The sequence below is a fragment of the Dendroctonus ponderosae genome, unplaced genomic scaffold, assembly GCF_020466585.1.
Source record: "Dendroctonus ponderosae isolate FM_Combo_2020 unplaced genomic scaffold, Dpon_F_20191213v2 Dpon_F_20191213_2, whole genome shotgun sequence".
NCBI lineage: Eukaryota > Metazoa > Arthropoda > Insecta > Coleoptera > Curculionidae > Dendroctonus > Dendroctonus ponderosae.
Window position 1 is genome coordinate 15672624 of NW_026018165.1, and position 22415 is coordinate 15695038.

The 22415-nt window shown below is 33.3% G+C and overlaps 5 protein-coding genes and 2 long non-coding RNA genes across 7 annotated transcripts in view; 4 read left to right on the forward strand and 3 right to left on the reverse strand.

The window, feature by feature from the left end:
* The window catches only part of LOC109544660 (frizzled-4), a gene marked incomplete in the record, with an annotated part of 33225 nt that extends 26967 nt beyond the window's left edge, over positions 1-6258 (forward strand). Inside the window, 3 exon segments of the mRNA XM_048663891.1 lie at positions 1787-2057; positions 2455-2646; positions 3500-6258. Coding sequence (XP_048519848.1) covers positions 1787-2057; positions 2455-2646; positions 3500-3641 — 605 coding nt within the window.
* Positions 6259-6959: 701 nt separating this feature from the next.
* On the reverse strand, positions 6960-8470 carry LOC109544618 (evolutionarily conserved signaling intermediate in Toll pathway, mitochondrial). Its single transcript, XM_019914919.2, has one exon. The coding sequence runs from the start codon at positions 8171-8173 to the stop codon at positions 7001-7003; it is 1173 nt and encodes a 390-aa protein (XP_019770478.2). The 5' UTR covers positions 8174-8470; the 3' UTR covers positions 6960-7000.
* A 1432-nt stretch (positions 8471-9902) lies between these two features.
* Positions 9903-17671, reverse strand: LOC109544619 (graves disease carrier protein). Its single transcript, XM_048664104.1, has 5 exons — positions 16940-17671; positions 14155-14306; positions 13895-14095; positions 10472-10688; positions 9903-10419 (listed from the first exon to the last, which is right to left on the reverse strand). The coding sequence occupies exons 1-5, from the start codon at positions 17013-17015 to the stop codon at positions 10103-10105; spliced, it is 963 nt and encodes a 320-aa protein (XP_048520061.1). The 5' UTR covers positions 17016-17671; the 3' UTR covers positions 9903-10102.
* LOC125503538 lies at positions 11511-12432 on the forward strand. Its single transcript, XR_007280959.1, has 2 exons — positions 11511-11885; positions 12217-12432. It is a non-coding gene; the product is annotated as an uncharacterized LOC125503538 (long non-coding RNA).
* Positions 12669-16617, forward strand: LOC109542175. Its single transcript, XR_002172402.2, has 3 exons — positions 12669-12868; positions 14128-15799; positions 15866-16617. It is a non-coding gene; the product is annotated as an uncharacterized LOC109542175 (long non-coding RNA).
* Positions 17672-18089: 418 nt separating the features above from the next.
* On the forward strand, positions 18090-21287 carry LOC109542177 (WW domain-binding protein 2). Its single transcript, XM_019911281.2, has 7 exons — positions 18090-18347; positions 18473-18647; positions 18702-18861; positions 19448-19546; positions 19602-19922; positions 20300-20385; positions 20523-21287. The coding sequence occupies exons 1-7, from the start codon at positions 18292-18294 to the stop codon at positions 20574-20576; spliced, it is 951 nt and encodes a 316-aa protein (XP_019766840.2). The 5' UTR covers positions 18090-18291; the 3' UTR covers positions 20577-21287.
* Positions 21288-21385: 98 nt separating this feature from the next.
* LOC109542176 (cell cycle checkpoint protein RAD17) overlaps positions 21386-22415 on the reverse strand; it is a gene marked incomplete in the record, with an annotated part of 11973 nt that continues 10943 nt past the window's right edge. Inside the window, 3 exon segments of the mRNA XM_048664105.1 lie at positions 21386-21535; positions 21825-22128; positions 22354-22415. Coding sequence (XP_048520062.1) covers positions 21448-21535; positions 21825-22128; positions 22354-22415 — 454 coding nt within the window.

Consider the following 22415-nt stretch of genomic DNA (forward strand, 5'->3'; position numbering starts at 1 on the left):
TTTAATTGTTGGTTCTTTATTATTCAGATAAGATAAAAATTCTAATAAATAATAAAATAAAAATTGAATTTTTTGGAAAAATCGACCTCTTACCTATGAAATTTTCGACCAAAAATCAAAATTTTGCAATCGCGTTTTTTTCCCTTATTGGATTGTTTCCGACCTAAGAAGGTGCCCGATAGCGAACATGAAAGTTGTGGGTCGAAAATAAGGAAGATATCATCCGTTGAAGATTGCGACCGTTCAAAAGAGTCAGAAAATGTTGATTATTTGGGAACTGGAAAGGCCCCGGTAGTTTTTAATTAGTTCGTTGCATTCCTTGTTTCTTTCCGATGAAAATGATGTAGCAGTCGAGGTATTTTGAGAAACTACAAAATCTTGAAGTATTATGGAACCTCTTCCGACTTATATATGCGATATAATGCATCCCACTGATTAGCATCTAGGAGTATTGAAAAACTTGCCAGACCGCATGAATAAGGAACGAATCTCTCGCACGACTCCATTTAAGAGCAAACAGTTGGATACCGTTTGCGACTACAGCTTTTAGCCCTTGTCATCGGTTCATTTTTAACAAGCGCGCTTCGTATGCAAATTTTCTTTTGTTTCCTCTACAGCGGTCTGGACCGTAGGTATCTAGGTTGGTATCTCGTGGGTTTTATTTGACCCGAAAAACAAAGAAAGCCGCAGCTCATAAATATTCTTTCCTCGACCTCTTTCCTCTTGGGATACCAATCTTACGAGAAACGAGCCAACCATCAACCATAGATAGTCGAGATATTTCAAAGCAAGCGAAAATTGCAACCTAGTTAGTATAGACTGTTTTTCTGGTAATAAAGGCGCTGGTGGTTGCCGAATTATGCCAGAAGTCATACAAAATGTAATTAGTAACAGTAAGTAAACGTAAGGCAGTAAAATGTGATCATTTTTGAACATCAATAAAAACGATGTTATTAACAAATTTTATAATTTATTCTTGCTAATATTTTTCTTTGCTCTTATACACACAGGGTGATTAAAAATTGGCGCGATTCCTTTGAAGGGCCTACAGGGCATCACATTTTTTGCGCAAATTTCCAGAAGTTGAACCAGTTGAAGATCGGTCCCATCTTTGATTGGTAACCTATTGAAATACTTAACCGTTCGAAAAGAATAATTACGCTCTTTACTTCAAATTACGAACATTTTTGATATTAAAAAGCCACTCTTTTACAACTTGCTAATGAAAAGTCAAAGCAGCGATGATATTTTTTGTTTTCAAACGTTTGTTTTCATTTGACGCTCATTTTCACATCATTCCCGAGAGAACTAAATGGTCTTTTTAGAAAGTGAATCGTCGATAAGGAAATGTTGGCAGATTTCTCGAAAAAGTCTTGATTTCAAGAAGTTTCAGATGAGGGTGTTTTTTATGAGTTGCAAAATCGACTCAAGCATGATGCTGCTTTTTTCGAAATTTCTCAAGAACCATATGAGCTACAGAATTCGTTTTGGCATCGTTGGATAGAGAATTGAAAATTCGATTCAGTCTAACAACATGAGTGGGGAAATTCGAGTAGTTTTGACCCAGAAAGCGAAATTTGCATATACATTCAGCAGCAAACTCAGTCTTTTGTCTATCAAATTAGGAAAAATATCGGTAACACATATAAACCCGGCGAAGTCCGCGCTTGCATGCGTCCGAAAGTACATCAATCTCCTAATTTTAGAGCGATACAATAATTTTTTTTGTACATTTCATACAGGAATTTGTTGGAAACCAAATTTAATATACTGTTGTTTGTTTCAGGAACGTGTTACATCGGCAATAAAAATCTATTCACTCTCTGGTACCTAGCGTTAGTGCCGCACTTCCTTTATTTTTGCGCTGGAGGACTACTGCTAACGATAGGCTGGATCTTCGTTCTCAAGGCACCGAAGTTGCCACGGAATTCCTTATCGACGCCACTCACTCAGGGGCAGCCCCGCACGGAAAGGGATTTTCTGGGCGCTTTGGCAACATTGTATGTGGTTCCAATTTTTGTAGTAATGATGAGTTATTTCATCGAATATAGTGATAGGTGAGTACAATCATGCAGGCATTAAGTTCAGATTAGTAGGTATCTAAATTTCTAAGTATGTAGTTCAGTAGTCATTTCTTTCTTACACGCTCTTGTAATTATACTCAGTAACTACGTATAACTCAAAAAATACGAGTAGGTAATATTAGGTACCCGCGCTTTTCTGCCGTTCAAATCGTAGATGCATAGGAATGAAGTCGGAGAGCATATTTTTTGCGTTCTAGCGTGAAGTTCTAGAAGATTTCTTTGCACTTTTTGCCAGCTTAGATCTTGAAGCTGTATGAATGGAACCCATTACGATATTCCCTTTTATGGATAAACTTATATGTTTAGAAATAAGGAACCTTCTTAATACTATTGTTTTCGTTCCTGAGGTAATGTTTATTATTATTTGCAGAGAAAAATGGTTGAGTGGAGATCAGAAACCATCGATGTGGTTTTTTTTGCTATTGCGCCACTTCATGTCCTTATTTATGGGAATCAGTTCTGTTTTGTGGATTTGGTGTGAAAAATCCGCTCAAGTATGGAAGTCGGCTTTGAAACGTCTTGGGCCCCGGTTCAAGCCCAACAAAAATACAATAGCTTTAAAGTAAGTAAAGTTTTCGATATAGTATATACTGAGTGATCAAATTAAATCAAAATTAGATCTCACTTGAAGAGTACGAAACGATTCAAACAATTTACAAATTAATTTTAAAATAATTAATTGGAAAAATGCGGAACGTACAAATCCATTAAGGGAGACTTTTTCGACAGCGATTTTTTGATTAGGCTGCTCTTACAGTCTTGATTAGCGACAGTTATTTACCTCGATGAATTAAGAAAAAATTGAAAATACATTATTTTTATCACTTTTTTCTACATATCTGCATGCTTTGAAGTATTTTAGTAATGTTCACGAAGAAGAACCAGTAACCAAATTATTCCCAGCTACAAAAGTGACGAGTTTTCCGAATAATTGATTCTAAACTTTGCACTTGTTCTGTTCGGGAAAAAATTATTAGAGTTTTCTCCAAATTTCGAACCTGCAAAATGTTCCAGAAAAAATTTACAAAGCTGTTCAGAAGCCGCGTGTTCCAATAAAATGTATGTTATAATTTTCACAGAAAATACCTGAAGATTGTCAGTAATTTAAGTAAAAATCATATGTCTTTTTGCGTAGAAAGAATTGCTTAATAAAAACTTTGCTAAAATTGGAATGACCTGAAATTTGAAAGAAACTTGAAAACTCTTCAGAGCGATGACAGTTGCGAATTTTCCAAATATTTTTTTGGAATGAGCCCAATTTTCTAGCAAAATCAATTTAGCTATTTTTGAAAATTAAATTTTTTTGCGTTTTTTATATTTCACCCGGTGAAGTATTGTTGAGAGTTTACGGGACACTCTAAATATGCTTCTAAAATACTTATAATAGACTTATAATAGTGTTAACTATTTTTAAGGTATTCCGTTCCACATCATTCTGGGGTTATCAGTATGCAGGGCAGTGCATACAGTGGTTCAAGACAAAGTAGTCACCCTCATTCGAGCAGAAAGTCTTCTAGAAGTCACCACCTACGCAATGGAAATGAAACGGTCATTTAAATTGGTCTAAATATGGCAGTGTTTTAAATCGTGCAAAAAGTCATCGATATACTGATTGGAAATTTCCTATGACAAAGTAGATGATTTTCGTTAGCCTTCAATGGCTAAGCTTTTCAAGCTATATATAATTTTCTCAAACAATGTTCTGACATCACAGAGTAGAAAATTTTGTTAATTTTATATTGTCTATTTGGGTCCCTGCCGTTGCTCGTCAATGGCTAGGCATCAAATTAAAGGACTGAAATTATAGTATTACAATAATCAGGTCCATTTAAAATCACTATCACAGTGAAACCTCAATACATTTAATTTATTTGTATTACTCATGTGCTACAAACGATCGCATTGTCTAAATCTCTTTTAGTGAAAGTGTGCACTTTCTACACTTCTTTTAGGATTAATAAGTAGTAGCTTCTAAATGCTTACTTTGGTGCATTTGTATTTTTTTGTATATATGTAGAACTGAGAGCAATTTGAATGGTCTGCTAATCTAGTGCCAGTTTTATTGCAGACCTTTTTACAAAACAATAACCTAAAGTTTCAAAACTCGCGGGTGGTAAGACAACTAATTATGTCGAATAATAGTATATTATATACCTAGGTAGAGAAGTAAGCTATTATATACCGAGAACTTTTATATATAATGTGCGAGGTATTTAATAGTCTTCTCGACCGAAGTATATATATAGAATTTTTTTGCTACTAACACGGATAATTTCCTAAATTGATTTAATTAGATTTTGAATTTCCAATAAATTTTCTGAAAAGTGACATTATATTTGATATTCTGACGTTCAGTTGGCAATTTTTTCTGTCTCCAGAAAACTGCGGGCGAAATAGTTCTATGAAAAACTCTTGGGAAAGGCGAAAAATTTGTGAATGTTAAAGTTAAAGTGATTTTCGAACTGAAAATGGATGGAATGAATCTCTCTTGAACTTATAAAGGTGGACAACTAACAATAATGAAGAACGTACACATCTTTCATTATTTACCTAGGGACTTTTTTATTATTTTGATTGACCTAGGGAGAGAAATATAACTTCTAACTAGCGAAATGGAGTAAATAATGGGGACTTCTCGGGTTAGTAGTAAAAAAACATATCTCATGGTGGCGTCATTTACATGCATTATAATGTAAATAGTATTGATACATAGTATTTATTTTGTTAACTAAGTTATACTTAAATCAATGATTTGATAATATTTTTGTATTTAGCTCGCTATAGGAGAGGGCTTTTGGAGACTTTTCTCAACATTATTTAAATACGTAATGTTTCGCCTCATTTCGTAGAGTTAAGTGCTTGTTTATTTTCAAAAAATCAGTTGTTGGAAAAAGACTAGTCTTGTGTATTTTCAAACTAAACCTGTGTGAAAAAAATTAACTAACACAAAGTTGTACCATCATATGGGCAAAACATATTTTTATTCGAATGAATCTGAAACTGCCATTTTTCAATCAGAAGCGATGATCATAAAGAAGCACTTTTCTTTACTCTTCATTTGTTTCACTTTTGCGCATGGACTTGTACGCACATGTGCGCAACAGGAAATGTGACAAATTTAACATATCACTGTCATTATATTTTTAAAGTATTTTCATTAAAAAGTAACTGACATGCTTTCTAATGAATTACGTAGGTTTATCGACAACTGTTGATCATAATTTAAAGTTTACGTACAATTTGTAAATTATAACTTGGTTACAAGTTGTTTACAATTACACTCATTGTTTGAGTTGTATTTATATGCTTACAAAAGTACGCTTTTGAAAACTTACAAACGTCAAAACGTGACAATGTCAGAAATGGCACTAATAATTCGTGTTATGTCTTTCATTCGAATAAAAAATGTTGTTTGATACGAGGGAGAAAATCAGTTTTTCGAACTCCTGACGATACTTTTCGCCCTTGTATCGAAAACTACTATTTTACTTTTCGCACATAGGCCATAATCATTATGAAGCACTAGGTGTTCTACTTTTGCGCCCACAGTATACGGGAAAGTAAATATATCATATTGTATGATGGTATAAGTGTAAGCTCCAAAAACAAAAAAATGTCCGGTTATGGGAGGTGGCCCTGTAATAAAGTTAAGTATTTAATTAAAAAGCAATATTTATTTTCAGCTGTTTTATCACATTTTTCAACGCGTCTTCAAGTCTGGAACAAATAAATAGGCAAAATGAATTAAACGAAATTGGAAATTGAAGGTAATCATAGAGAAAACAAAGTTGGTATATCCAACTTGTAAAAAGGGAAGAATGCTTGGAGAATGTTTTTCATTATTACCTTCACTTCCTTCGTTATGGGTCACTATACCGTATACGTGGGCCATTAACTGTAACTGTGAGCTGTGAGATCTTATTAACGGATATCATATGTTTTAGACAATGATATGATTGTCTAACTAACAAATCTTGCCTGCTTAGTATTTTTTTACTTTTAATTTATACTTTATATGGAAAATGTCACTTTATGGAAGAGTGTGCCATAGTTTGTTCAGAATATCTGTACACATTTTACTTAATGAATCTTACATTTAGCAATTTATAAATATTTTTGTGATATATGTTCTAAGTTAACTTTTGTACAGTACAATAAAGACTTTGAGGATTTAGTATTTCGTCTTATTTAGTACAATCTACGAGGAGATTGAAGTACTAACGTCGGATTTAAATTGGACTTTATCGGCCTTCTTCACACAATGGCGGAATACGCCGTAAATTGCCACATTGCATGGTGAACCAATAAAAACGAAGGGTTTATGAATCGAAAGAAGCCTTCTTGTTTTAATTCTAAGCGCCTATTTTAAACCTTTTTAAAACTGGGTACGCGCCTCAGGATATAAAAGTGCGAGGTATATAATAGCTTACTTGTCGATCTAGGCATATAATGTACTATTACATGGTTTCACGACTCCTTATGAGTGGATTCAGTCGGGGTGAACTCTTGTCCGAATTTTTTCTTGCTTAAGAGATACAGGAAAAAATTGTCAATTTCGAAATGACCCATTTTTCCTCAGTAAAAAGATATACGGAAAAAAGAAAGTTTTCATTAAACAATTTTCTGTATCTTTTAACTGATCATTTTGAAATTGACTTTTTTGATTTGCCCCTGATCGATGGCATTCATCTTTTATTACAAAAAATTTAATAGCAAAAATCTTTGGAAGGGAGTTTCTCAAAAAAAACTGGCATACAATTAAACTATTTTGCTCTAATCACTTCATATATTAATAAAATCGACAGAACTACTTCTCAATAAAAACAAAGTTCGATGGGTTTAACACAACACAGTGGGAACAGTTAAAAAATGTGATTTTTGTAACTGGTTTATTTCTCTAAACAAGTTATAATTAATTAACCATCTTCAATTCTTTTTTTCTCCAAATCGCTTTCATTTTCGACGGTTATTTCCCTAGTGGAACTCTTTAACGTGAAAACAATGGGTAGCTCTGCCAAAATCGGATTACCATCAAGTTCTAGGTGTCTTATCCATGAAAGCAAAGAATCTTTACTGGATGTGCCTGTAGCACACAATGAGTATATGACGCCATCTTCTTGTTCATGCACGGATGGCATCACTTTTACCAAATTTTCAATAGGTGGTTTAAAATTAAAAAATGGAGCTTTAATATTCTCTACATTGTCTGGATTTTCCAATGTATCATCGAAAGATCGCGGTTGGCCACGTAAAATAAAGTAGTTGATGTAATTCCCACGAAGGAAGACTGTGAAAGGTCCCTCTACAAATACTGGGACCTTAACGCTATTGTCACTTAAAAGGCGCTTTTGTGAGACACTTTGTGCACTTATAATCCATGTGTCGTCAACTGAATCTTTGATATCTGCAGTCTGATATATTGTGACTTGATTAGTGGGATCTACATTACTGATCCTTTCTATTGCCAGTTTAGCCAACTCGTAAGTGTCTTTGGGTAAGGGGTCTGGTAGAGGAAACGGCGAAGCATATCTCCATTTAGGCATCCAATACATCATTCTCCAGTATCTCCTCACGGGAAAAGCTCGCCTGCCAAATATCGCAACAAGCTGGTCTTCCATGTCAAAATCAGGAAGTACATTATTTTCTTCCATTTGACTAAGCAAATCAATGATACATTGCTGTTGTTTCGGATAGTGCATAAACTCGGCCTGTATTAAATTTTGGGCAACAAACTTTCCTTTCGGCAGGACATCTATTAAGGTCCTGTAAACCTCTAAATCTCTGTGTACTCCGAATTCTTTCATATGCTTCAGTGCTGCATAGATAAATTCAACATGTCCTCTTCGATACACATGCTCTTTATCAATATATATGTTAATCATTTGCAGATACGTGTCTTTGTTCTTGTCCCTCACTTCTTGAAATCCATCTCTAATTGTTACAGAGGTTTTGTCTTCCTTAGTTTGCTCCTTAAAATGTAGAGGTGAAACTTTAAAGTATCTTTTGGTAACATTTTCACTGCACTGTCCCGGTAGGTTTTTACACTTGAATAAAAGTGAACTTCGTTGAAGTAGTTTTCTGATCAACATGGCAAATCAAAAGGTATATTATATACTCGAATAATAACATACATCTTTTAATTAATTATTACATTTAATTGAACATTTTCATTTATTACTTAACCTCAATAAGTTTGTAGGTTATTCTATTCACAAAACATCCCCCCTAGGGGGTATGTTCTGTGATTCTATTCATCTTCTTTTTTCACTTTCTTCCACTTCTTTATCTTTAGCACAGCTCCTTCAAGGCTATTTTGCCAGCTTTTTCACTTTATCTTTACGATGACTCATTTTTGTAACACCACCCTGTGGATGATTACTGCACGAAGGCAAGTTTCATTAAGTACACATTTAAGTAGAAATTAAGAACTTTTCAAAAATTATCATGAAAATCATAATCGCAGTGTTTGCCATCTACCAGACTAATCTCAAAATGCCTTGATATATGAATATCACAAGAATAAATAAATTCGGCCTAATTTGCATTGCATGAATTAATTTTACAAATGCGAGTTGGTATGAGGTTTACTTGTTAAAATATATTCTTGTTCCCTTAATGCGACCAGCCTGTAATGATGTTGTCCCCGTGTAATTGCATTCTGTAATTGAATTTTCCCATTAATATGCTTATTCGCTAAGTAAGATTCAGAAATTAATAATATATAATCTCCTGGACAAAATTAGAAGGAGATCGTAAAAAGTTCCCATTATTACCCTAATTTTTTTCGAATCAAAAAAATCGAAATGTTTATATTTTGAATACATAATTGGTAAAATGAGTAAAAAAGTTGATTTTTAATAGTATCATTAAACCATATCTTGACTATGGCGGATCCCTACTTTATTTTGGAAACAAACCAAAAAACCAATGAGCATTTTGAATTGCCCCAGATATAAACCAATAAAAATATGTTGAAGTCTCTCTTGATTGTAGTGATATAATTGTTTAAGCTAAAAGAGTTATAGATTAGAGATAATTCTTTCCAGCTTTCTGCAAGATGAGGACCTATCCTCCATTTTCCATTTTCTATCCGTTGTTCCTCAAAAAGTTCACTACACTTTTACAAACTACCGCACTTGCCAGAAGCTTCACAATGATTCTACATTTCCCATTAAGAACGCGATTCACACGACACAAAGGATCATCGACCAATTTCGTTCTCTGTCGATATCAAACTCACATTCAAACACCTTTTCGACAAAAAAGACATCGAACTATAGAATAAACATGATTATTTAATCATTTCGGGTTCGCCCTTTCGATGATTCATGCTTTGCTTGGCAGTTCGATTTCACTTTGTTTATATATTTTTGTGGAAAGTGTCTGATCGCATTGCAATATTTCCAAAGGGAAATTTCACGTTCCAACTTACCGAAAATAAACAACTAAACGAAAAACGCTCCGAGCGCCGATCTTCTACTAATTTAATTTTAAATTAGCGCCATTTAAACTTGTCTTAATTTCATTCATCTACAGTAATTAATGCACAACGCCAAAACTACAATTAATAACCGAATTAATTTTGTTTTTCTAAAAATATTGCTATCAATCTGTTGCTCAATTTCCGAGCGAGGATAGAAATCGACGAAATTTCAACCAATTATTCCGCTACAAGCGCAATTCGAGGTGCGGCGCAGTAAGGAGCGATGAGTTATAACTCACGAGCTCACAGAGCGGCATCAACTCAAAAGCGCAACTCAACACAGTGTTATTCAGGCCTAGTGTTGAACGTGTGAAGTGTAACAATGAAAAAATGTATAGCAACATCAACAATTTTATTTTTCCTTCGGTTTCACTTACTTAGCTTATTCAAAATATCAATATGTATGTAGGTACATGTACAGTTGAAACTGTATGTTATCCAATTAATTAAAAATAAAATAAATAGACCCAACCATGCCCATTGTCATTCTTGTTTAGCTAAAGAAAAAAATCGATTTCAAAAGTGAACTGTATAATCACACAGCCAATCCAGTATCCAAGCCCATAAACTGTTTACATAATTCGTATGTCGAAAAGGAAGTGGCTACCATTGGAGTGGCCCTCATATAGTTTATGGACATTCCCCTGTAAAGGCCTTTCATGATCCCATGATCCGCATAGATGTGCTTTAATGTTTTAACCATTCCATGGCCTAAGTGCTGTGTTTCTGGCTTCATCATTGCGAGTTGCATGCGTCTTCTCGTAACATCCAATGGATAACTAAAGCTTTGAGCGATTGCCCCGGCCATTCCCCCACAAAGAAGCTTTGCTGGAACTGTCAGAACCACCCCGCCTAAGGAAAAATAAAATAGTAAAAATTGAAAATGTCCTGGAAACTGATTTACCAGTATTTTTTGGACAAGGTCGTGAAGTCCACGTTGGCAAGTATCTTAAACAGCCATATTTCAGATACTCAAAGCAATAAAAAGACAGCCCTGCATAGGGAACCATGCCCATTAGAGTAGGCGCGAAACCTCGATAAAGCGCTCGGAATCCGCCTTCGTCTTTAAATATGCAAGTTGCGGTGTGTAATATACCTGTATATACATGTTCACCACTTATCTGTAATAAAACATATCGATATTAGTGAACTGATCGCACGATTAAGTTCATCAGCAAGAGTATTTGTAAAATATTCTCATCCGAATTTCATGGCGTTAAAGTGTTTAATGTTCAAAAAATGGTGTTTACCGTTTTCAAGTGAACGAAAATGAAAGTATATGACTAGAAATACTGCATCTCTTAATTTGCAAGTACGTGTAAAACTAACTCTAAGAGATTCGATTTACCGTTAAATGTTTTGATGTCAGTCAGAAAACAACAGCAGAAAATCTAGCGTATGTTCATGTCACGACCAAAATTCTCTTAAAATGTGGGCAGTAGTTTATACAGTGAACCCTGTATACGAAATGAACAAAGTTCGGCATTTGTGACTGAGACTTAAAGAACTTGGAAAATTTTTCAGTTCATGGACGATCAGAGCGTGGAAAATATTCTGCGATGGGAATTTACAGAGGAAATTTAAAAAAAAGGACTAATTTACTTAGGCAAGCAAGTAGAAGGTCCCAGTTTTATACATACAAATTTTTCTATACGAAATCTTAAAAAACCAACTTTTTAAAATCTTAAACCCTCATTTTTTTCTCAGAAGTGTGTTCAGCTTTAAATGTAAATATGTATCACTTTCTATTAACTGACCTACACCTGAAAAGCGCATATTTCATTTTATTAAAACGCCACTCTCTTTCAAGCAGCTTATTAATAATTATTATATTATAGTTTTTACAATTCCTACATAATTAACAACATAAACCTTTTCTTTCCCGCAAAACATCAAACTTAATAATTAATGAAACGCAACTTAATAATTAATGAAAAAAAAATTAGTACGAAGCAATAAAGTGTATATTTCAAGAAATATTTCTGATCCTGAAATATTTCTGAAATAATTATCGACTATTGCGCACAATTATATTTCACTATCCATTAAGGATTTGCCTGAATTTACTGGTTACGACAAGTATTTCTTCATTTTTTCCACTCGATTATGAGTGGGTTTATCAGTAGCAGTAAATTGGTTGGATTTAAGAAGGTAAGTGCTGTTGAGATTGACTAATCTAATCGAGTTTCTTTTTGTTTTAAGAGTCTCATAATTGCCCACTTTTGGCATGCTTACCTCACAGTTGGCATGCTGGAAAAATTGCCTAAAAACCACTGAAGTGGATGAAAAGAAATTCAGTACATTTCACATATGTTGCTGTAAGTGTTTTATCTTGACGAACCCAAAATTAATATTATCAACTTAAGATAAAGTATAAATTTTGTCAATAAATTAATTTTCAAGAACTCTATATGAATTCTTCAAAATCTTGATTAACAAAAATGTTCCAATTCCTTATATACGTATTTTCGCTTTTTAAATGAAGATGAGCTAGAAAATTGTTGGTAGCTCGCAATTTATCTCGTATTTTTAGTGGACAACAATTGATGTTTTATAGAATATTGTCGATATATTAAAAATGCAGTTGTTTCTTAACGTAAATAAAATGTAAAAGTTTAACGAAGCTTTGCTACAATACTATTTTTACAGCGAAAAATTTTTTGGGCCTTAAATTTTGTGGGCATTTCCAACAATACGAATGGAGAAGCTGGTAAAAATATAAACTTTAGTATGTGCCTCCATAGCCGAGGCCAGTTATGTGTATTGTTGCCGGTTATTGGTATTGTAGAGGGCAGCACTTGTAATCTTAAGAATGAATATATTGCAAAATCAATCTGTATGGTATTAAAAACTTGAAGTAGAAAACGTACTTTCGAATTTCCCTTCATATCTCGACATGTAAATTATTAGTTAAAAAATCGAGAATAAAATTACATAAAGAATTTGAATTTTTTTTATTTAAGTTTTTTATTCTAGTCGATATCTAACATTAAGAATAATACATTCTCAGATCGCGCCATGTAACAGACATTTCCGATAAATTAAAGATGTGATTGTCCCGAAGTTAAAGTCGATTCTTGCAACTGAATTAAACCAATTTTTAATAACGCCCCTGTCAAATAGTGTACTTTTTTAAGTGTCACCGGTGACAGAGCGCTGACAGCACATATTCGACCAATCCCCGAGTTCAAAAGACCAAAACTTGACACTTATTTTGATTAGATGTCATTGTGACTTATTTTGTTTAGTTCTACTCAGCTTTTGCAAGCCTTTAAACAGATAGAAACATATTGAAAAATGTGTAAGTATTGTTTTATGTTGTAGACTTTAAAAAGTTAAAAGGCGAGTAATGTTTACGTTTGGCAGCACTCCCATCGGTAGTTGAACTCGCGAATAGTTACGCCAATTAAAAGCTAATCGTACATGTAACGTTGAAAGGTTCATTATATTAACCAACAAAAATCTATCGGGATACTTTATTTTAAAAAAACGTTAAATTATTTTTCCATTTTTCACAAGTAACCTCTAAAATAAATTGCTGCGATTTGAAGTCACCCTGTACTTAAAAATAATCCTAGTTTTTTCTTTATCATATTTGTGCCCCTAAGCAGTACATCCACAGTGAATACCGATTTCGCTAAGATCTTGGAATAAACGTGAATTTTCGAATTTTAGTTCCTTGAAATCCACTTATTTTTCTATTGCGCACTAGCACTAGCAAATATTTAATTTGCTTTTTGTAAGTGAAATATTGAATCATGTTGATGTTTATTTTCGTATTGCGCCAAGTTCTTCGTAATGTATAAGAAATTCGTAGAAATATTTACAGTAGAGTGTTTATAGGGTTTATTAGGTAATTGCACCTGGTCTTTCCAATATATTTTTTTCGATTTGGGTTTGGAAATTAGTGGGTCTCAATTATTTGAAACTTTACTTTACTACTCCAGATTTCCATCCTTTACTACCACAGATTATACATACAAATTCGAATAAAATAAACTAGTCAAATTACTAAGACAGCATTTACTTGCGAATTTTTGGTAAAATCAACACAATCACACACAAAAAAATTATAAATGTATGTAATCGACAAAGAAAAATGAGGGTGTCTTGCTCGGAAACTATTAATAACCAGAAACAGCACTGCCATAAAATATAATTCAACCATACATTAATTTTGAACGTTTTTGATAAATAAATTAGACATAAATATTTTTCGGCAAATTGAAGGTTCCATTACTTTGGGAGGCTCAAATTTAAAAAAATAATATTATTCACATTCTTCTCTATGTCTTTAAATAATATTTAAACAATTTGTTAAACTCACCTGGAAAGCAAGTCTTGCTCTTATTGTATCTAACGGGTAAGTCAAAAATACTGCTGTTACACCTGCAGCCGCTCCTGCTATAAATTTATCAATATGGGATTTTTCGCCGAAAATGCCATCCAAGTACTTTTTGAAGATCTCAAAGGCTGTGAACTGAGAAGCGGCATAGGGGAATATTCGCACCATTTGAGCACCATTACCCTTTGAAAAAAAAATCGCTGAAATTGTTTCAGTGTCTTAAACGAAAGTGGAAAACGTACTTTGTAAAGCGCTAAAGGTCCCTCCCTCATTATGATATGTTTAATGCCACCAAACATCCCATGATTCTTGTGATGAAGATTGTGTGCTTGCAATAGAATTTTCACTCTATCTAAAGGGGCTACAGTCGTTTTAGAAACCATTCCAGCAACTCCTGTAAATGCATAAATAGTACAAAAGTAGTAAGTTACTGATGGTATTGGTAAGCATCTTGAATGGCATTAAGTGTATCCTACATTGTCCGGTTATTACCATAGCGTTTGCTATAAGTATCAGTTACAAATCATAACTGGCAGTTGTCTTAAGCCACCATAGGAAATCCTCAGAATACATCAGATGCATTTATACTTTAAAATAACATTGATTACTTTTTTGGCAGCCAACCAAATTATTTCATTTAAAATCGACACGTAATAAGTATTTAGTTACAGTCGAATATATAAACTATACAGGATGGTCTGCACTGAATTCTCTATTGTGCGAAATTTAGGTTTAGTTAAGTAGAAATTTTGAATCTAAACGTAGTTTTTTTATCAAAACTTATTAATGGAAAGCGATGTCCGAATTTTTAATCACGCCTTTGCTTGACTGGTTGCTTCCATGGTAAAAAGATACCTGTTTATTATCCATAAACCAGCCGGTTTTCGAAAAATTGTGAACCGAAATCATTTAAACTTTTTATATTGGTCTAGCTAACAGAGACAAGCTAGAATAAATGCACACTGTGCAACATAGCATGGAAAAGAACACCGTGTCAGTAATTTACACAATATTTGTAAAGATATGTAAGAATATTTTAAATTTTGAGATAAAATCAGATTATTCACAAACAACTCTCGGAATGCGGATATGGAATATTCAAATTAACTCATACGTTGCGTTTTGATAGTTTTTAAGTTGACCTTAAAATATTTCAATCGCAGACAATGCATGTATACACTATAACTTTGATCGCAAGTCATCAGTGGCGAAATTTGACTACCAACATAAAAACAATTATGCATGAAAATTGTGTGATAAGGCGAATCTTTTTTATTGTGTTTTGGGCATTGGAGAACCTCAAGCAATCATAAAATGCAAAAGAACTTTAGAATACGACCTAATTTAAAGCGACGTTGATTATGTTCATCTTTATTTTATTTAATTATTAGGTTGGTGAAAATTACAATGCTGCCGAATGGATCGAAGATTTATCGGAATTGTTTTTAATAAAAAATCCTGTTGCATTTGTTATGTACTTGTCCATGACTTTTGCGTTAGCGGTATATTGGTGCTTTTGCAATAAACCATTATTCCATAAAGAATAATCAGCAGAAGCGAGATAGCATTGAGAAAAATTAATACTGCTTCGAGATTTATGTTTATCTATATAATTTGTGGCGGGTATGGCAACAACGCTCGACAGACGATTGATGACGTGCAAGCATAGTTATAGTGAACGAAGTATACAGGGTGTCCCGTAAGCACATGATCAAAAGAATACTGCGATATTCTTTGCATCAAAAGACTGACCTAACTTTTATTAACAAAAAATGTCTGGCTCCTCTGCTATGGATGGTCAAAGTTCTTCAAAAATTGGTCTTTATTGAAATATCGGGAGAATGGTACGATGTATTTTGGTGAAACACGCTGAGAATTTGTTCTTAGGTAAGACTCATATTTTGATGAAATAATTTGAAAAGAAATTCTATTAAAGCAAGTCATTTTTAACAGGAACGCGGCTCAATTGAAGTAACACATATTAAAGTACATAAGTACAAAGAGTACATAGCATCGCATCATAAGATAACCGCTCCTTGAGAAAGGAAACATTGAGTAGGACTCAATTCAATTTCAATTAGTTATTTATCCTACTATCATCTACTTAATTTCAATGGAGAATTGTTTGTTGAGTACGTGCTAAATTTTTTTACGTGTTAACATATATTATAATAATGCTTTCTGGGATGCCATATGCAAAATTGGAAAATGGCAAGACACAGAAAAAACACATTTTGCACATTGCACAACTGTGAATACTACAGGATTTCGCAAAGAACAGGAAAATCTAGAAAAATTAATTAATGCATCAACTAAATCAACTGAATTGATTCCAGCTGCCAAAAGAGGAGTTCTGCTAGTTTTCGAACCATACAGTCAATAATGTATTCCTTGCCCAATACGTATGGCAGCGGAAGCTTAAGTTTCCGAAATGAGTGTTACCCAGGAAAACATTAAATTTGCAAGTTTCACTAAAAACCATTGCAAATTTCTCTCAATACTACAAAGAAGCTAACTGTTTTCATCAAGTTTGACCATCAAATACGAGAAGCCCGATATTTTCCTTAATAAAAGTTAGGCCAGCTCATCTTCTTTTGAGCCAACGAGTGTCGCAGTACCATTTTGATGATGGCTTATGGGATAGCCTGAATACTACTACTTTTATTTTATAGCTGATTTTATAAATAAATGTGTATTATTATTTATATTTGTTCTTTTAATCACAGCAATAATTGATTGCATTTCTTAATTCGTGCTGCTAGTAATAGTAGTTAATAACTAATATTTTATATTAGTTATCAAATTCTAGTACCTTCCTTAATAATAATCATAATTGATTATATCGGATTTATAAAAAATGTACCCTCATTTTTCAAGACACATTAACTAAATAAAAATTAAGTATAAATGACAATTCCAGGAAAAAAAACAACATTTCATCCAATCATTGTGGTGTAAAATGGAAAATGTCTAGGTACAATGTGAAAGTTATAAATATAATTGCTTTAAACATTCTCACACACTTACCTCCACATCCCAAGTTTTTTAAAACTAGTAACACTTGCAATTCCTGCTTCCCAGTTTCACTTTTCAAGCTCGACATTTTCTAAGCTCTTTATTTTCAAACGTAAGGAATTTTCGCAACAGGGTTTCAATTTTCTTTTATTCATTCAAATCACCAACCAATTGTAAATAGCAACTTTCACTTGCCGTCTTCATTTTATTTAAATATCGCTTTATTGGGGGCATGGATTTTGTTCCAAATATGAAATCATTTCATTCAATTTTAAAGAAATAATTACTTAAGAGAAAAAAAAACAAGATTACAAGTGTTTAAAAATTCACACGCGCTGTTTTTCATGCAATGCTTACAGAGAATAATCACAGAATAACACAATAATATGGCCCGTACAAAAATAAGCGATTCGCGAATTTATTGTTATGGTAAATGCGCTCCTATATTTATCAATATCTATTTAAAATCTTGAGCAAAGTTCATTCTGCTTTAGTATCACCCGATCTCCAAATTCTACATTATTTTCTTAAATATTACTTAGGTTAGTTTCACCGTTAAATAACAATTTATATGTCATTTCATAGGTAAAGACGATCAAGGCCATAGATAAATACATAGATAAAGACAAGTAAAGATAGCCCACTCCCTTGCTGTGGAATGTGGAAACGGTGGAAACAACGTGGAAACAACTTTCACACCACGATCTAACATTTCGGTACCCAAATTTCTACTATGGTGGTTGGAGTTATTTTTTATTTTCGTGTTTGCATCCCTACTACTGTGTATTCAGGGTTGCGTCCCTACTAGCGTATATTCAAGGTTGGCGCCTGAATTTTGCAACCCGCGAGTTCAACTGCCACCGATGGTGGCGTTAAATTACTCGTTATCGAGTGACAGTTGAGACTTGTCAGACTTGTTTATTTATTGGAGTTGATGAGATTCATAAAATAAAACAATAGTTATACACTTTTCGATTTGTTTCTATTTCTTTACGCTTGCAAAAGTTGATAAAAACAAAAGAAAACAAATCACAATATGACGTAAACATCAATGTGACACTAATGTCAACAAAACAAGTGTCAAATTACTACTTAAAGAGTAATTAGTAAAACATTTTTTTCGAATTAAGAAATAATAATTTTGATGTCTTTTGTTATCTCTATATTAAAGAGAGTTGCCTAAACTGCGCAGTCTTTATTTTATGTGGAATTGCAGAGTTACCACCTAAATTATAGTGTCACTTTTGACGTTAGTCTGACATTATTTCGCCGTCAATACAATAGCAAAGATACTTTTTAATTTATTAATCGTTCATTGTGCGAAATAAATTTCTGTGCAAGAAAGTTTCCCACTAATAGCTACAATGTCGTTAAACACGGCACACATAAACGGAGGAGTATTGATTCACTCTGGCGAACAGTATGTATAATGTTTAATATTGGTCTATATATATTTGTTTTGGATTACTTGACATTGATCACCCAAATTAGTATTTTTAGTCATACCCATTTGCATCATTTTGCACTAATTACGGCACTTTCTAGAATCATACTTTTCTCCGACAATGTACACGTTGAATGGTCCGGACAAGATGCTAGTGCTTTCAAAAGCAAGAAAAGCGGAAGAATTTTCCTTACTACACACCGAATTATCTTCAACAGTAGTTCCCAATCAGATGAAATGCAGAGCTTTAGCTTCCCTTTCATTACCCTTAGTGAGGTACGTCTTTATCCTTTTGAAGTGTTCAAATATCGTCACAATTGTGTTTCTTAGGTTGAGATTGAACAACCAGTTTTTGGGGCAAATTACATAAAAGGGAAAGTAAGAGCACAACCTAATGGCAACTGGGTAGGAGAAGCAAAATTCAAGATTACATTCAAACATGGTGGAGCTATTGAATTTGGACAGGCTTTATTAAGAGTTGCACAATATGGTAAGTGATTAATTTTTTTTTGTTTTTAACATATCATGATCTACAATTTCCGACTTTACGACGAAAAGCTTTATATTATCCCAAGATTATTACCTATTCTTTTTGGTGTTGTAATAGTCAAAATTTAAATTTCCAATTGCAACTTAGCGGTACTATTTAGCTATTACTAATAATTACTTAACATCAGGAGTGTAAAATATGTATTCAAAAAAAACTTTATATCCCTGGAGGGTACATCTTAAAGAATTAGTTAATTTCTAAAAACATTTCTACTGATTATTTTACAGATTAATTCTATAACGAATTCGGATTTTTTCATTATTTAAACGTACCTAATGAATAATTGGATATCAATTGTGTTTACTCACTTTCTCCGAAAAGTGATGCAGTGTATTTCATCAAAGAAAGTTGGTTGATTCGTCAGGTGTACGCCGAATAACATTTTCTATATGAACTAATAAATGCAATTTCTTGTAACAAATTTTGACTTCAATTAATATTTTAATTCCGATAAATTAATTTAATATGAATATCTTTGATATAATGGAATGGATATATATTTTTATATTGCTCCATACGTTTTCAGCAACACGAGGAGCAATGAATAATGAGCCGCCACCGTATGAGCCCCCACAGCCACAATGGTATGCTGCTCCTCCCCCAGCCTATGCGCCTCCCCCACAAGGTAACTCTAAGGTGATTGATAATTGATTCGTTTCTAAATGTCCTTATTTCTATAGGTTACTATGGATGGGTGCCCCCCACCAATGTATTTCCACAACATCCCCCAACTGATGCCGTGTTTATGACTGACGTCCCACCACCATACCCCGGAATATACCCAGGCGGACAACCAAACGGTTATGGCCCAGGTCAAGGATATGGAGCACCAGGCGGTTATGGACCTCCTCCAGGAGCAGCGGGTGGCTATGGTCCCCCTCAAGGAGCAGCTGGTGGTTATGGTCCTCCTCAAGGAGTGGCTGGTGGGTATGGACCTCCTCAAGGAGGCGCAGGCGGTTACCCGCCAGGAGCCCCTAGCGCTCGATTTACAAATGCAGCAGGTAATGTTATTAAAGTTCAAAGCGTGATCAGAGATAGCGCTGAATCTACGGTTTATCAGTAATTAAATAAGTAGGCATGTTGCATAAGTGACGATTCATGCTTCCAATATCAATAAATAATGTAATTTTCGGTTGTTGGAACGTATGAGAACCAGCGAATTTCCAGCTCAACATGTGAGTGTGAGTGTGAGTGTGATTGAGGTACTAATGACTAGGGTTTGTTTCAATGATTACTATGTAAAACCTTTTTTTTGAACCTTATTAATGTAAGGTCTGAATTGAAATGATAATATTGGAAGCGGTCAAACTATTGCTTAACAGTTTATTTACAATGAAGTTATGCTTTCGTTCAAAACCTAAAATAATTTTTGTTTAAGACGCCAAAGCGGCTGAAGCTGCCCAGTCTGCTTATTATGATCCGAACCGGCCCCAAATGGCATATGTACCACCTCCAGCATATTATGTAAGTATATGTTCTATATTTATTTATGTAACATTGAATATTCTCTCCTATAAAGGTCAGTTTTTGAACTTTTAAGAAGCTTAGATTGTTAGGAAAAAAAAGTGCTAGCAAAAGACTTACATCATTTGTTGTTTCAGGAAAATCCGCCAAGCTATAACCAAGCAATGACAAACAATAAGAAAGAGCAGTAAGGGAATTAGAATTTATCTCACATATTTAGCGCTATATGTTTATGCATACTTACCTACCAAAAATAATGTTTTATTATAGGGTAATGTGACACAAGTATTCTTATGAATATTATTCTACATACAGTATACATTAATACTCGAGGATGATGTTAGTTTATATTCTTTTGGTATTTAATCTAATGGATATCAGAGCTGTATAACTGCTTTCGATCTTTTGAAATCTACCATTTCCGAATTGACACTCCGCAGATTAATCATTTGATGATTTTAAAATCAGGCAGTTCTGAATTATCTATGGCATGAATTTTAAGATTATGAAACATTTTACTCCAAAAATGTAATGTTGATAAAGTCAGTCTCAAAATCACGAACAAGAAATGACAAAACAATGAAAACATTGTAATTGACTTATGGTAATTAGAAGATATGTACTTCTTAATAAATGTTGATCTTTAATTGTATATTAAAAAGAAAACTCTATTTGGTTTAAATACCAAAACTTTATGAATAATAACTAATGTTATAGATTAGAAAACTGTATATTTGTTATTGCATTCCGTTTGTTTTCTTTAATAAAAAAGTTATGCTGCAATGTTATTTGCTTAAGTAAAATAAAAATAAAGCAAAATAGAAAATCAATATTAGGTTAGGCACGGCTTTTGGATAATGAAAACATGCATTTAACTATGTAATAAAATTAATTTAAGTTAACTAAGGTTTTTATTTCGTCACTCACGTTTCATACGGTTTCTCATAAACAAATGATCAGAAAGTAATGCCATATTTATGAGATTGCAAAAATCAATTAATTTTTTTGGCGTTTGTATTTGATAAGATTTATTCTTATAAATATATATTAATAATTACAGTTTTACTTAAACACGGGGTATTTACTTGATTTCGTTAGTATGTTGTAATAGAAGCCATCAGTGGGATGCAGTCTAGGACCCTCTTCAATACTAAAAGCAATAAAGTAACAAACAATTAGTTCCTGTTGACAAGAATCACCGATTTACGATTTACCGAGGTATTAAAACTAAAAAGATCTGAAAAATTGAAACTCATGTGAATTCAATTTTACGATGTTCCTACACAAGCTAAAATACTAGCAACAAGATGAAACAAATAGATTTAAAACTACAATTATTTTACCCTTTATAATGCTCTTTCTAAATTAGGTACTAAATGCAAAATATTTTTTTTACGATTTTCTATTTAATTGTATAGGAATTGAACAAAACAAATTACCTTTTTATTCTTCTTTCAATTTTTCTAGGTGCTTTAATTTGATTCCATTTACTAACTTTATGTTCATTGAATATCATAACACCTGAAACTGCTGTCCAAAGAGCCATCAGTAGGAGTTCATGGTTTTCCCAGTTTTCTAAAAGACCCAATGAAAAGCTTAAAATATCGGCTGTTTTTTGAGCATCACCCAAAGCACCAAAGTATTTTAAGTAGTTTTCAAACAAAAAGGACGTGAATTTAGCAGGTTGTATACTAAATTCGTCTACCAGCTTTTGTAGGTCACAGTCTAGCTTCCAAGCAATACCTAAAAAGACAAGAATCTCATTAAAGATATTATGACAAGATGGAAGACAAACAAGAGGTTTAAATAAACTACAGAAGAACTTTGAATATTAAATCTGTAGTGCTACAAAGACTGTTTGAAAATGAAAATTAATATAAGTCCCGACGCTTTTACTCATACATTGGATTGTCGTACTATTATGTTATACATCATACATATAGATTATGCAATTTTATACTACTATACCTTCATTTCTTCGTTTAGGGTTTAACACTCTTCCTAGTCCATGAAATAAACCCAACGCTTCA